The 16,754-nt window shown below is 46.6% G+C and overlaps 1 protein-coding gene across 12 annotated transcripts in view; it reads left to right on the forward strand.

Annotated features, from left to right (window-relative positions):
• dmd (dystrophin) overlaps positions 1-16,754 on the forward strand; it is a 2,299,423-nt gene that overhangs the window by 861,324 nt on the left and 1,421,345 nt on the right. For all 12 annotated transcript variants that reach the window (XM_070893344.1, XM_070893337.1, XM_070893339.1 and 9 more), the window contains 2 exons: positions 8,966-9,154; positions 9,969-10,150. In XM_070893344.1, coding sequence (XP_070749445.1) covers positions 8,966-9,154; positions 9,969-10,150 — 371 coding nt within the window. The remainder of the gene's footprint in view (positions 1-8,965; positions 9,155-9,968; positions 10,151-16,754) is intronic.

The following is a 16,754-nucleotide window of genomic DNA, read 5'->3' on the forward strand; positions in this document are numbered from 1 at the left end:
GGCAGCATTTGCCTCGTCCGAGAACCTCCTGGCTCTTTTGCGGCCTCCAATGTGCTCCTCTCCCAGCTCACTGCTCTCTCCAGCGTCAGTCTCCACAGCATGATGTGATGCCTCCTCCTCTCTCTCCATTATCGGCCGAATTCGGTCAAATATGTGGCTGGTAACAGCTAATTTGTTTGCCTACTTGCTGTGAAGCTCTTAAGTCTCCCTCCCAAAGCAGCCACACCACACCCAGACACGCCTTCAGTCCCTCTGAGCTCCCTCTCTCTCTGTCTCCTCTTCTGCGCATGTCATAGTGACCCTTGACCTTCAGAATCACGGGAATTGAGCGTTGCCGTGCCGTTGCTAAGGATGGCCACACTTTACGGCAGGAGGTCAAAAAAATTTAACGCTACTGCCCATTTCATATCGCTCGCGGTAACACCCATTTTCAAAAGTGAAGACTAGGTGGTTTGAGAATGGGTGAGAAGCCGGCGATCTGAAAACCCTTTTTTACCGCCCATGCTGGAAATATTGTCCATTTTTGGCCGATAACCACAAAAGTGGAGGTTCTAGCCCTATGTCCCCTAGTTTTAGATTCCCCGATGAGTGGAAACATCCTCTCTGCATCTACCTTGTCGAGCCCCCTCATTATCTTTTCTGTCTCAATAAGATCACCTCTCATTCTTCTGAACTCCAATGAGTACAGGCCCAATCTGCTCAACCTTTCTTCATAAGTCAACCCCCTCATCTCGGGAATCATCCAAGTGAATCTTCTCTGAACAGCCTCCAATGCAAGTATATCCCTCCTTAAATAAGGAGACCAAAACTGTACACAGTACTCTAGGTGTGGCCTCACAAATACCCTGTACAGTTGTAGCAGTACATCTCTGCTTTTATACTCCATCCCCCTTGCAATAAAGGCCAACATTCCATTTGCCTTCCTGATTATTTGCTGTATCTGCATACTAACTTTTTGTGTTTCATGCACAAGGACCCCCAGATCCCTCTGTACTGCAGAATTTTGTAATTTTTCTCCATTTAAATAATAATTTGCATTTTTATTTTTTCTGACAAAGCGGATAACCTCACACTTTGACATTATACTCCATCTGCCAAATGTTTGTCACTCACTTAGTCTGTCTATATCCCTTTGCAGATTTTTTGTGTCCTCCTCACGACTTGCTTTCCCACCCATCTTTGTATCAATCAGTAAATTTGGCAATATTACACTCGGTCCCTTCATCCAAATAATAGATTGTAAATAGTTGAGGCCCCAGCACCCAACCTATGTAGCACCCCACCAGTTTACCGTTTGCCAATTGGAAAATGACTGTTTTCTGTTATTTAGCCAATCCTCTATCCATGCTAATATATTACCCCCAACCCTGTGAACTTTCATCTTGTGCAGCAACCTTCCATGTGGCACCTTATTGAATGCTGCACAATGTTGCATGCAGCGCTGCCGTTTTTACAGGCTCCTTTCTTCCCTTAAAGGGAAGACCCAATGCTGCGTTGAAGCCGAAGGCTGTGGATGTTGGATGACGGCCCCTGCGATATGCTCATAGCAGCCTCATGCACTCTGACAGAGTGCGGGGCTGAGTAATCACAGGTTACAAAAAAAGCAAAATCCAATACACTGGGGACAGTGTTGTGTTCCTAACACAGATGAGACTGCACACAGGGAGGTTAAAGTAATAGTGACCTCAATCTTTATTAAGACACTTCAGAGTGAGTAACCGCCTTAGGGGCCAGCTTATATACAGTGCTCCCAAGGGATGCTGGTGGTGGAACATGGGAGTGCATGCTTTACAGACACACAACATCACTCGCCTCCCCAAAGTCAAAGTGAAAACTATTTACAAGGTGAGGCGGTCGGGAGCCTATCTTTCCCTGGTGGACCGCCTCGGTACAAATGTCTGTTCTGGTGTGTTGGCTGTGCCCTCGCTGGGCTGGCATATTGTTGGCCCTGCAGGGCTGCTGGGTGAGCCTGGCCTTGCTGGGCTGTTGGGCGTGATGGGTTCGATTTCCTGGTCCGGTGTGGTTCGTTGATCCTTTGGGTGTGTGTTGTGGGCTCGAAAAAGGTGGTGTCTGCTGTGGGTTGTTCAGGGCAGTCTGTGAACCGCAGCCTCGTTTGGTCCAGGTGCTTTCTGCAAATTTGTCCATTGTCCAGTTTGACTACAAACATCCTACTCCCTTCTTTAGCTATCACCGTGCCCGCGATCCACTTGGGACCATGTCCATAGTTTAGCACATACACAGGGTCATTCAGATCAATTTCCCGTGACACAGTGGCGTGACCATCGTTTACATTTGTTGATGCCACCTGCTCTCTACCTGATCATGCAGGTTGGGGTGAACCAGCGAGAGTCTGGTTTTAAGTGTCCTTTTCAAGAGTAGCTCAGCCGGGGGCACCCCTGTGAGTGAGTGGGGTCTCGTGCGGTAGCTGAGCAGTACTCGGGACAGGCGGGTTTGGAATGAGCCTTCTGTGACTCGTTTGAGGCTCTATTTGATTGTTTGTACTGCCCGCTCTGCCTGCCCATTGGAGGCTGGTTTAAACGGGGCTGAGGTGATTTGTTTGTTCCCATTGCGGGTCATGAATTCTTTAAATTCGGCACTGGTAAAACATGGCCCGTTGTCACCGACCAGTATGTCAGGCAGGCCGTGGGTGGCAAACATGGCCCTCAGGCTTTCAATGGTGGTGGTGATGGTGCTTCCCGACATTATTTCACATTCAATCCATTTTGAAAAAGCATCCACCACCACCAGGATCATTTTACCAAGAAACGGGCCCGCATAGTCGACATGGATCCTCGACCATGGTCTGGAGGGCCAGGACTACAAACTTAGTGGTGCCTCTCTGGGCGTGTTGCTCAACTGAGCACAGACGCTGCATTGCCGTACACAGGACTCTAAGTCAGAGTCGATAGCGGGCCACCACACGTGGGATCTGGCTATCACTTTCATCATTACTATACCCGGGTATGTGCTGTGGAGATCCAAGATGAACGTCTCCCTGCCCTTTTTTGGTACGCGGTTACCCCACAACAGACAGTCTGCCTGAATGGACAGCTCGTCCTTTCGCCACTGGAACAGCTTGATTAGCTCTTGCATTTCAGCGGGGATGCTGGCCCAGCTCCCATGCAGTACACAGTTTGTTACCAGGGACAGCAGAGGATCTTGGCTGGTCCAAGTCCTAATCTGGCGGGCTGTGACAGGTGATTTATCATTTTCAAACGCTTCCATGACCATCAACAAGTCTGTGGGCTGCGCCACTTTCAACAAGTTTGCAGGCTGCGCCATTTCCACTCCCATGGTGGGCAATGGTAGCTGACTGAGAGCATCTGCACAGTTCTCGGTGCCTGGCCTGTGGCGGATGGCATAGTTATACGCTGATAGCGCGAGTGCTCACCTTTGTATACAGGCTGAGGCATTAGTATTTATCCCCTTGTTTTTAGCGAACAGGGATGTGAGGGGCTTGTGATTGGTTTCCAGCTCAAAATTGAGGCCAAATAGGTACCGATGCATTTTCTTTACTCTGAACTCACACGCTAATGCCTCTTTCTCAATCATGCTGTTGGCACTCTCGGCCTTAGACAAGCTCCTGGAAGCATAGGCGACAGGTTGCAACTTCCCTGCAATGTTATATTGTTGTAATACACACCCGACTCTGTACCACGACGCATCACATGCTAGCACGAGTCTTTTACATGGGTTATACAATACAAACAGCTTGTTGGAGCATAAAATGTTTCTGGCTTTCTCAAAAGCAATTACTTGTTTTTTTTCCCAAATCCAGTTCTCATCTTTACGCAATAACACATGTAGGGGCTCTAAGAGGGTGCTTAACCCCGGTAGGAAGTTACCAAAATAGTTGAGGAGTCCCAGGAACGCCCGCAGCTCCGTGACGTTCTGTGGCCCGGGCGCGTTCCTGACAGCCTCTGTCTTGTTGTCTATGGGCCGAATGCCATCCGCTGCGATCTTTCTCCCCAAAAACTCCACTTCTGTTGCCATGAAGATGCATTTCGACCTCTTCAGCCGCAGCCTTACGCGATCCAGTCGCTAGAGAACCTTCTCCAGGTTTTGTAGGTGCTCGACAGTGCCCCAACCCGTGACCAATATGTCGTCCTGAAAAACCACCGTGCGTGGTACCGACTTGAGTAGGCTTTCCATGTTTCTCTGGAAGATCGCTGCAGCCGACCGAATTCCAAGCGGGCATCTGTTGTAGATGAACAGTCCCTTGTCTGTGTAGATGCAGGTGAGGCCCTTCGAAGACTCCTCCAGCTCCTGCATGTAGGCCAAAGTCAGGTCAAGCTTGGTGAACGTCTTGCCTCCTACCAGCGTCGCAAATCGGTCATCTGCCTTAGGTAGCGGGTATTGGTCCTGTAGCGAGAAATGATTAATAGTTACTTTATAATCGCCGCAAATCCTGACTGTGCCATCACTTTTGAGTCCTGGAACAATCGGGCTGGCCCACTCACTGAATTCCACTGGGGAGATGATGCCCTCGCGTTGCAGCCTATCCAGCTCGATTTTCACTTTCTCCCTCATCATGTGAGGTACCGCTCGCGCCTTGTGATGAATGGGTCGTGCCTCTGGGACCAAGTGGATTCGCACCTTCGCCCCGGAAAAGTTTCCAATGCCTGGCTCAAAAAGGGAAGGAAATTTGTTAAGAACCTGGGTACATGAGGCCTCATCGACATGTGATAGCGCTCGGATGTCATCCCAGTTCCAGCGGATTTTGCCCAGCCAGCTCCTTCCAAGCAGTGTGGGGCCCTGGCCCGGGACTATCCAGAGTGGCAGTTCGTGCACCGTGCACTCGGAGGTGACCTTGACCATGGCGCTGCCCAGGACAGTGATAAGCTCTTTGGTGTACGTTCTCAGTTTCATGTGGATGGGGCTCAGGGCTGGTCTGAATGCCTTGTTGCACCACAGTCTCTCAAACATCTTTTTACTTATGATGGATTGGCTAGCGCCAGTGTCCAGTTCCATGGCTACGGGTAAGCCATTCAATTTTACGTTTAGCATGATAGGTGGACATTTCGTCGAAAATATGTGCACCCTGTGTACTTCAGCATCTGCCTCCTCTGAGGCTCGAAATTGCTTTGATCCACCATGGACCGATCTTCCTCTGCCACGTGGTGGTTAGCCTGTTTTGCAGAGCTTGCAGCTCATCTGCAAGCTTGTTGGAGGTGTCCCATTGTTCTTGCAAACATACCCTTTGAAGCAGCATGAATAGGCTGAATGGAAGCCTCCACAACGCCAACAAGGTGTGAATTGCCTTGCATTCATCCTTTGTTGCGGACCCTGAGTCATCTGGGTCACCTGAGGCCTGCTGACAGTTGCAGACTCGTGGTTTCTGCCCTGTACATTTCTGCTCGCAAACACAGTTCCAGTTAATTTATGAACATTGCTAGCACTTGTGTGCTGAGAGATTTGTTTGGTGTTATCACTGGTGGACATAAATGCCTGTGCTATCGCAATGGCCTTGCTGAGGGTCGGTGTCTCTACAGTCAAAAGTTTTCGTAGGATGGTCTCATGGCCAATGCCCAGTACAAAAAAGTTTCTGAGAATCTGCTCCAGGTAGCCATCAAACTCACATTGTCCTACAAGTCGCCTTAGCTTGCGATGTAGCTTGCCACTTCCTGACTTTCAGATCGCTGGTACGTGTAGAACCGATACCTCGCCATCAGCACACTCTCCCTCGGGTTAAGATGCTCCCGAACCAGTGTACACAGCTCCTCATACGACTTATCTGTGGGTTTCACCGGAGCCAGAAGATTCTTCATGAGGCTGTAGGTCAGTGCCCTGTAGACCGTGAGGAGGACCGCTTTCCTTTTTGCAGCGCTTCCTTCTCCGTCCAGCTCATTGGCTGCAAAATACTGGTCTAACCGTTCGACATAGGCTTCCCAGTCCTCACCCTCCGTGAACTTCTCCAGGATGCCCACCGTTTGCTGCATCTTTGCGTTGGATTCGTATACTGGTCGCCAGTTGTTGTGTTCCTAACACAGATGAGACTGCACACAGGGAGGCTAAAGTAACAGTGACCTCAGTCTTTATTAAGACACTCCAGAGTGATTAGCAGGCCTTAGGGGCCGGCTTATATACAGTGCTCCCGAGGGATGCTGGGATCCCTTGGGATTTCAGGGGATGCGCTCCCTGGTGGCGGAACGTGGGAGTGCATGCTTTACAGATACACAACAGACAGAATTAAATTTTGCCCTACCTGACCACCGCTGACTTTAATTAGCGCTCCCCAAGCGGCCATCCGAAGTGGCAACACCTCCTGCAGCTGCCGTTGTTGATGCCCGGCGACGCTGCAGGGGGCAGAAGCGAATTGTACATTTAGGGCGATAATGGGGTGCTGCGCACCGGATGATGCCACGAACTCCGGGGCGCAAGAGATTGGGGCTGCAACCTGCCATGGAAGTTTGTGGACGTCTGTGATTTTGCCGCGACCGGTCAGTAAGTCCTTAGCATCCCGTTACCACTCGCCCCGGAGGCGCTTACTGAAGCTGCTAAGGAGGACAATTTCTCCTCCTCGGTTTTAACTGCCTCAAGCTATCTTCACATAGAATACTTACAACCAGTAAAAAGAAATTACCTTGTCACTGAACTTTCTGGGCTGTGGGGAAGGCTGTGTGAGGGGATCTGTGCTGGGAAAGATCTTCCACCCATTCACTGCTGATGTTGGAAATACCGGAGTTCGACTATTTTAAATATTTTGGGTGAGTACCCACGCTGTTACTGGCACAATTGGTCACCCACCTGAACCAAGAGGTCTTGGGGCACGGGGAAAATATGCTGCAGTGTCAGTTGACCTGAAGGTCTCCAGAAGAATTATCAAATACGTTTAAAATGTGCTACTAGCACATTTGGCAATGGAATCAATCATTGGGCCTTGACATTTCCAAACTGCCTTCCCCGACAGCTCTAACAATGCTGCACACCAGGGACTCCCAGACATTACTAGTGTCCAGCATTGCTTAGGGCGGAACAGAATGATATATTTTTCTAATTTGAATCGGATTATTATGCATCCATTCCAGAAAGTGCCACAATTTCCAACAAGGACACAAAGGGGCAGTACTCTGCTGGATCCCAGTCCTGAATTTTGGCCCATGTTATTACACCACAGAACCACCCTCACCAGGCGCCATTACACCACACAACCACCCTCACCAAGCACCATTACACCACAGAAACACCCTCACCGTGCACCATTACACCACAGAACCACCCTCACCGGGCACCATTACACCACACAACCACCCTCACCGGGCACCATTACACCACAGAACCACCCTCACCAGGCGCCATTACACCACAGAACCACCCTCACCAAGCACCATTACACCACAGAACCACCCTCACCGGGCACCATTACACCACACAACCACCCTCACCGGGCACCATTACACCACACAACCACCCTCACCGAGCACCATTACACCACAGAACCACCCTCACCAAGCACCATTACACCATAGAGTCACCCTCACCCAGCACCATTACACCACAGAACCACCCTCTCCAGGCACCATTACACCACAGAACCACCCTCTCCAGGCACCATTACACCACAGAACCACCCTCACCGAGCACCATTACACCACAGAACCACCCTCACCAAGCACCATTACACCACAGAGTCACCCTCACCCAGCACCATTACACCACAGAACCACCCTCTCCAGGCACCATTACACCACAGAACCACCCTCACCGAGCACCATTACACCACAGAACCACCCTCACCAAGCACCATTACACCACAGAACCACCCTCACCCAGCACCATTACACCACAGAACCACCCTCTCCAGGCACCATTACACCACAGAACCACCCTCACCAAGCACCATTACACCACAGAACCACCCTCACCAAGCACCATTACACCACAGAACCACCCTCACCAAGCACCATTACACCACAGAACCACCCTCACCAAGCACCATTACACCACAGAGCCACCCTCACCAAGCACCATTACATCACAGAACCACCCTCTCCAGGCACCATTACACCACAGAACCACCCTCTCCGGGCACCATTACACCACAGAACCACCCTCACCAGCTGTCGGGATTTCTGGACTGTTTTCCCATCAGTTTTATGATTGATAGGCTTTACAGGAAAATAGTTCCAAAAGGAAGTAGAATTTTTGACCTTGATGAAAAGTAAAGAACTTTCAGGCGGTACAACTGGAATATTGCACTTCTTCAATATTTTGTTTACATCCTCCGACTGAGATTGGTGATTTCTTCATGCCGGATTAGTAGATTGTCTACATGGTTAATGTCACTTTTCCTGATAGTTGGTGCAAGAGGACCCAGGAAATAGAAACAAAATGCTGTGACAATAGATAGGATCATCCACTTGTTGACCTCCTCTAATCAACCAACTTGCCATTTCTCTGATCCAAATTATCGCCACTTTGGTGATGGAATTATGGAATGGTTGGGCGGTGGAGTTGTGGTTGGGAAGAAGCTTAGTTGCTTATTACCAGTTTTATTTCTGCAACTATGACCAGGTCCAGAATCATGATATTGTTGTTACCGCTGGCAAAACCCAATCCAACATTATTGTGGAAAAGTTATCCTCAGAAATGAAAGATTGAATGGGTTGTTTGTTTTATTTCAATGAAATTGCAAAACTGATAAGCCCCAGAAAACATAATATGTAATGAATATATAATGCAGTTAAAATGGTTTTGTAATTGGGGCAATGTCTCGAGCAAAATCCAATCATGTCCTTTTCTGCATTGGAAAAGGTTCAAGTAAGCATACAAATTATCACCTGTTTATAACTCGCTCTTGAATTTGAAACAAATTCTCTGGAGATGGTAAGAAAATGAAACAAGATCATAACTCCTATCTAGTTTCAAATCTATAGTGCCGTTGCTTTGATTATTTAGTTAATGTAGTGGAACAGTTTGAGCCGTCTTTAATTGTAGAACATCCGCTCTGTTTCACATTGAGCAGCTCTCGGAGCCCTCGTTAGAGAAGCCAGCTGGAAGCGCACTGATGGAATCGGAAGTGGACCTGGACAGCTACCAGACTGCATTAGAGGTGGTGCTGACCTGGCTGCTTTCAGCCGAGGATTCACTGCAGGCTCAGGGCGAGGTCTCAGATGACGTGGAGGAGGTCAAAGAGCAGTTTCATGGCCACGAAGTAAGTGCATTACCGTAATGGGCAGGGGGTGGGGAGGCACATATTGGGTGTTAATTAAGTACTGAATAGAAAGGTACTACAGTCCTCTCTATTTTTGGTTACCCCTCCAATATCTCCTATTTTGGCTCAAGATCCAATTTTTTCCTTTGCATCTTTGTGAAGCCCCTCAGGATGTTTTTCTGTATGAAGTAAATGCAAGTTGTTATTGAGTTATAATTTTACTTGCACCGGCGATGATACATTTCTGGAATTTAATTCGACAGTAATGAATTTCACCTTTTCTGTCGTATGTTTTATTTGTTGGAACATCTCGCATATCTATGCATTACTTGCAATGTCAGCCGTGACTCAATGGGTAGCACTCTTGCCTCTTTGTTAGAAGGTTGTGGGTTCAAGTCCCACTCTTGAGCACAAAAATCTAGGTTGACACTCCAGTGCAGTGCTGAGGGAGTGCTGCACTGGTGGCGGTGTCGACTTTCGGAGGAGACATTAAACTGAGGCCCCGTCTGCTCTCTCAGGTGGACGTAAAAGATCCCGTGACACTATTTCGAAGAGCTGGGGAGTTAGCCCTGGTGTCCTGGCCAATATTTATCCCACAATCGACATCACTAAAACATTTGATCATTATCATATTGCTGTTTGTAGGAGCTTGCTGTGCGCAAATTGGCTGCCGCATTTCCTACATTACAACAGTGACGGCAGTATTTAATTGGCTGTAAAGCGCTTTGGGATGTCCGGTGGTCATGAAAGGCGCTATATAAATGCAAGTCTTTTCTTTTTACTTATTATTTTTACTTCTTATTATTTTTGGCAGGGTTTTATGATGGAGCTAACTGCACATCAAGGTAGTGTGGGTGGTATTCTACAGGCTGGGAATCAACTTATTGCAGAGGGAAAACTAACCGAAGATGAAGAAAATGAAATTCGGGAACAGATGAACTTGCTGAATTCCCGATGGGAAAATCTCAGGGTAGCCAGCATGGAGAGACAAAGCAAGTAAGTAAATGGCATTATCTATCCTGGACAGATTTCCTCGCCTCTTCAGTATTAAAACAATCATTTGATAATTTGGCTTCAAGCCCTAATCTAATATGGTTGCAAAATAATTAACAAAACATTACATTGTGTTTGAATTCCAAAACATAGGTCGCTTTGAGTTCTAGTTGTTATCTTGTTCCAGTGTAGTTCACAAGCATTGTACCATTTTGAATCATTGTGGAGACAGTGGAAGGCTTTTAGCCACGTTGCTGTGTTAATTGAATATGCTTTTGATCACCTTCAACAACATGTTTCACATGGGATCTTTTACGTTCTGTTTACTCTATCTTCGCTGTCAGGCCAATTATTTTTTTGGCAAACTGTAGTTCCAGCTTCCTTTGCACAAAGGGTATGATGTGTGCTAAGTATGCAGTAGATTGTGGGTCTGGATTTTATAAAATTACCTCACACCAGGAATCCTTTGTAGTTATTGTGAGTTCAATGCAATGGACTGACCTCTTCCATCATAGCTTATTCATGTTTCATGTTTCAGTCTCAATGAATCATAGAATCATAGAAATTTACAGCTCGGAAGGAGGCTATTTTGGACCCATTGTGCCTGTGCCGGCCAACAAGAGGCTATCCTGCTTTCCAGCTCTAAGTCTATAGCCCTGCAGGTTACAGCACTTCAAGTGCATTTCCAAGTACTTTTTAAATGTGGTGAGGGTTTCTGCCTCTACCACCCTTTCAGGCAGTGAATTACAGACCCCCACAACCCTCTGCGTGGAAATTTCCCCTCAAATTCCCTCTAAACCTTCTACCAATTACTTTAAATTTATGACTCCTGGTTGTTGACCCCTCTGCTGAGGGAAATAGGCCCTTTCTATCCACTATATCTAGGCCCCTTTTATACACATAGAAACATAGAAAATAGGTGCAGGAGTAGGCCATTCGGCCCTTCGAGCCTGCACCAACATTCAATAAGATCATGGCTGATCATTCACCTCAGTATCCCTTTCCTGCTTTCTCTCCATACCCCTTGATCCCTTTAGCTGTAAGAGCCATATCCAACTCCCTCTTGAATATATCTAACGAACTGGCATCAACAAATCACTGAGGAAAAGAATTCCACAAGTTAACAACTCTCTGAATGAAGAAGTTTCTCCTCATCTCGGTCCTAAATGTTTTAACCCTTATCCTTAGACTGTGACCCCTAGTTCTGGACTCCCTCAACATCGGGAACATTCTTCCTGCATTTAATCTGTCCAGTCCCATCAGAATTTTATATGTTTCTATGAGATCCCCTCTCATTCTTTGAAACTCCAGTGAATAAAGGCCCAGTCGATCCGATCTCTCCTCATATGTCAGTCCTGCCATCGCGGGCACCTCAATGAGGTCTCTCCTCAGCCTCCTCTGTTCCAAGGAAAACAAACCCAGCTTATCCAATCTGTCATAGCTTAGATTCTCCAATTCTGGCAACATCCTCGTAAATCTTCTCTGTACCCACTCCAGTGCAATCAAATCCTTCCTGTAATAGAAACATAGAAAGTAGGTGCAGGAGTAGGCCATTCGGCCCTTTGAGCCTGCACCACCATTCAATAAGATCATGGCTGATCATTCACCTCAGTACCCCTTTCCTGCTTTCTCTCCATACCTCTTGATCCCTTTAGCCATAAGGGCCACATCTAACTCTTTCTTGAATATATCCAATGAACTGGCATCAACAACTCCCTGCGGTAGGGAATTCCATAGGTTAACAACTCTCTGAGTGAAGAAGTTTCGCCTCATCTCGGTCCTAAATAGCTTACCCCTTATCCTTAGACTGTGTCCCCTGGTTCTGGACTTCCCCAACATCGGGAACATTCTTCCTGCATCTAACCTGTCCAGTTCCGTCAGAATTTTATATGTTTCTATGAGATCCCTTCTCTTCCTTCTAAACTCCAGTGAATAAAGGCCCAGTCCATCTGGTCTCTCCTCATCTGTCAGACCAGCCATCCCGGGAATCAGTCTGGTAAACCTTCGCTGCACTCCTTCAATAGCAAGAATGTCCTTCCTCAGATTAGGAGACCAAAACTGAACACAATATTCCAGATGAGGCCTCACCAAGGCCCTGTTCAACTGCAGTAAGACCTCCCTGCTTCTATACTCAAAGCCCCTAGCTATGAAGACCAACATGCCATTTGCCTCTTTCACCGCCTGCTGTACCTGCATGCCAACTTTCAATGACTGATGTACTATGACACCCAGGTCTCGTTGCACCTCCCCTTTTCCTAATCTGCCACCATTCAGATAATATTCTGCCTTCGTGTTTTTGCACCAAAGTGGATAACCTCACATTTATGCACATTATACTGCATCTGCCACGCATTTGCCCACTCACTTAACCTGTCCAAGTCACCCTGCAACCTCTTAGCGTCCTCCTCGCAGCTCACAATGTCACCCAGTTTAGTGTCATCTGCAACTAAACTGGAGATATTACACTCAATTCCTTCATCAAAATCATTAATGTATATTGTAAATAGCTGGGGTCAGCACTGAGCCCTGCGGCACCCCACTAGTCACTGCCTGCCATTCTGAAAATGACCCATTTATCCTGATGCTCTGCTTCCTGTCTGCCAACCAGTTCTCTATCCATGTCTGTACATTACCCCAATACCATGTGCTTTAATTTTGCTTACTAATCTCTTGTGTGGGACCTTGTCAAAAGCCTTTTGAAAGTCCAAATACACCACATCCACTGGTTCTCCCTTGTCCACTCTACCAGTTACATCCTCAAAAAATTCCAGAAGATTTGTCAAGCATGATTTCCCTTTCTTAAATCCATGTTGACTTGGACCGATCCTGTCACTGTTTTCCAAATGCGCTGTTATTTCATCTTTAATAATTGATTCCAACATTTTCCCCACCACTGATGTCAGGCTAACTGGTCTATAATTACCCGTTTTCTCTCTCCCTCCTGTCTTAAAAAGTGGTGTTACATTAGCTACCCTCCAGTCCATAGGAACTGATCCAGAGTCGATAGACTGTTGGAAAATGATCACCAATGCATCCACTATTTCTAGGGCCACTTCATTAAGTACTCTGGGATGGTATCAGGCCCCGTAGACCATCAGACCCTGGGGATTTATCGGCCTTCAATCCCATCAATTTCCCTAACACAATTTCCCGCCTAATAAGGATGTCCTTCAATTCCTCCTTCTCACTAGACCCTTGGTCCCCTAGTACTTCTGGAAGGTTATTTGTGTCTTCCTTCGTGAAGACAGAACCAAAGTATTTGTTCAACTGGTCTGCCATTTCTTTGTTCCCCATTATAAATTCACCTGTATCTGACTGCAAGGGACCTACATTTGTCTTCACTAATCTTTTTCTCCTCACATATCTATAGAAGTTTTTGCAGTCAGTTTTTGTTCCCGGCAAGTTTCCTCTCATACTCTATTTTCCCCCTCCTAATTAAACCCTTTGTCCTCCTCTGCTGAATTCTAAATTTCTCCCAGTACTCAGGCTTGCTGCTTTTTTTGGCCAATTTATATGCCTCTTCCTTGGATTTACCACTATCCTTAATTTCCCTTGTTAGCCACGGTTGAGCCACCTTCCCCGTTTTATTTTCACTCCAGATAGAAATGTACAATTGTTGAAGTTCATCTATGTGATCTTTAAATGTTTGCCATTACCTATCCACCATCAACCCTCTAAGTATCATTTGCCAGTCTATTCTAGCTAATTCACGTCTCATACCATTGAAGTCACCTTTCCTTAAGTTCAGGACCCTAGTCTCTGAATTAACTGTGTCACTCTCCATCTTAATAAAGAATTCTACCATATTATGGTCACTCTTCCCCAAGGGGCCTCGCACAACAAGATTGCTAATTAGTCCTTTCTCATTACACATCACCCAGTCTAGGATGGCCAGCCCTCTAGTTGGTTCCTCAACATATTGGTCCAGAAAACCATCCCTAATACACTCCAGGAAATCCTCCTCCACCGTATTGCTACCAGTTTAATGTGGTGAACAGAACTGCATGCAGTGTACTCTAGCTGTGGCCATACCAGTGTTTTATACAGTTCAAGCATAAGCCCCCTGCTCTTGTATTCTATGCCTCCGCTATTAAAGGCAAGCATTCCGTATGCCTTCTTAACCACCTTATCCACCTGGCCTGCTACTTTCAGGGATTTGTGGACCTGCACTCCAAGGTCCCTTTGTTCCTCTACACTTCTCAGTGTCCTACCATTTAATGTGTATTCCCGTTCCTTGTTAGCCCTCCACAAATGCATTACCTCACACTTCTCTCGATTGAATTCCATTTGCCACTGTTCTGCCCATCTGACCAGTTGATTGATATCTTCCTCCAGTCTACAGCTTTCTTCTTCTTTATCAACTACACAGCCGATTTAATATAATTTGCAAACTTCTTAATCATACCACCTATATTCAAGTCTAGATCATTGATGTATACCACAAAAAGCAAGGGAGCTAGTACTGAGCCCTGCGGAACCCCATTGGAAACAGGCTTCCAGTCACAAAAACACCCATCAACCATTAGCCTCTGCTTCCTGCCTTTGAGCCAATTTTGGCTCTAACTAGCCACTTTGCCCTGGATCCAATGGGCTTTTACTTTCGTGACCAGTCTGCCATGTGGGACCTTATCAAAAGCCTTGCTAAAATCCATATACACTACATCAAATGCACTACCCTCATCGACCCTCCTTGTTACCAACTTAAAATATTCAATCAAGTTAGTCAGATACGACCTTCCCTGAACAAATCCGTGCTGACTGTTCTTGATTAATCTGTGTCTTTCTAAATGAAGATTTATTCTGTCCTTCAGAATATTTTCCAATAATTTTCCTACCACCAAGGTTAGGCTGACTGGCCTGTAATTAATCAGTCGATACATTTCTCCCTTCTTAAACAAAAGTACCACATTAGCAATCCTCCAGTCCTCTGGCACCACACCTGAAGCCAGAGAAGATTGGATAATGATGGTCAGAGCCTCTGCTGTTTCCACTTTTGCTTTAGTTAACAGCCTGGGATACATTTCAGCCGGGGACATATCCACTTTCAAAGTTGCTAAACCCCTTAATACCTCCTCTCTCACTATGTTTATTTCATTAATATTTCACTCCTCCTCCCCAATAGCAGTGTCTACATCGCCCCTCTCTTTTATGAAAAGAGACGCAAAGTATTCATTAAGAACCATACCCACTTCTCCGTCTCCACACACTGATTACCCTCATGGGGCCAGAGTTTGGTCACCCTATCACCCACTACCACCCATAGCTGCCGAGCTACGGCCAAAATGCCATTTTTGAGGAAAATACGCAGTGACCGCCGCCCTACTGTCCGGCGGGAGATTCATTGAGGAAGCCGGCGGTAGTGCATACTGCCCGCCCATGCAAAAGTCGGGAAAAACACAAGTTTGATCCTTAGAATCCTGTAAGATCCTGTTACCACCCACCAGAAATATCATTGTGAAAAAGGTGGTCTTGCCTGGCTCTTGAGTGGACAGTAGGGACAATGGCGCAGATCGCTCCAGAGCAGTACATCCCAGCAATATTAGACCTGCAGAAAAAGTTGAGACAGTGAAGGTAAAATGCTCCGTTGAAGGGCGGGTGTAGGGTAGAAAGTGGACATGAGCTCCCAATTACAGTAAAGGCTCCATGGACTTGTGTATAAGGGTCTTGACACAAGTGCATACAGAAGAGATTTAGTGACACCATGTGAGTCTGCAGAGGTTCTGAGTTCATGTGAAAGTATATAGCCAATAATAAAATCCTGTAAGTTTCTCTTGGGTGCCAGGATGAGATCCTGACAACAACATTTGCTCAAATACAGAAGATGCAAATATATATATATTTGAGTGTTATAATTTGACACTCAAATCTGAATAAGATGTAATGTTAGGGGTCCGGTTCAGCAATGTGTTACCTAACAAAAACTGTACACTCAAATGCCAACCATAATGTTTGGCCTCCAAGTAGTTCTGGAACTATCTGTCATTCAAAGCCACTTGTCTTGGATTGATGACCCTTACTTGTCTTAGCTCAATGACGTGATGTCAGGATCCATTAAAAAGTCGCATCATAATTGTAAGGCAAGGTACTTATCACACTGTACTACATTTAAAGGACATTTGTATGTTTCTCAACACGTACCCCTCATTATCTAAAAATTAGACACTGACCAAGAGTGGTTCAAAAATGTCTCTGTATTGAATTGTACAACATTCAAAAGTGGCAGAGCATTTAAACATGTCAAGCAAAATATTTAACAGTATTTCAAAAAACAGTACTTTTAGCATCAAAAGGAAACATCTTAAAGACCAACAACAACATGAACAATATACACAAACATCATCAACACCAACACCTAACCCACTACCCACTCCCACCACCTCTCTTCCTCCCCCCCTCCAAGTGAGCCCCATTCTCCTCTTGATGGGTTGCCCATCCCCACGCCAACCCGCACCCCTGCCCCTCACCGCATCGGTACCAGCACATTGTGCAGCAGTGCACCCGGAGCGCTGCTGTCGTGTTCGTCGGGGAGTCAATGGAGGCAGTGAGATGGAAAACTCCGGCATCTCCGGATCCTCAGGTTCAGTCGGCCTGGCTGGTATGGCATTGG

Source organism: Pristiophorus japonicus, chromosome 11, assembly GCF_044704955.1.
Source record: "Pristiophorus japonicus isolate sPriJap1 chromosome 11, sPriJap1.hap1, whole genome shotgun sequence".
NCBI classification, from domain to species: Eukaryota; Metazoa; Chordata; class Chondrichthyes; family Pristiophoridae; genus Pristiophorus; species Pristiophorus japonicus.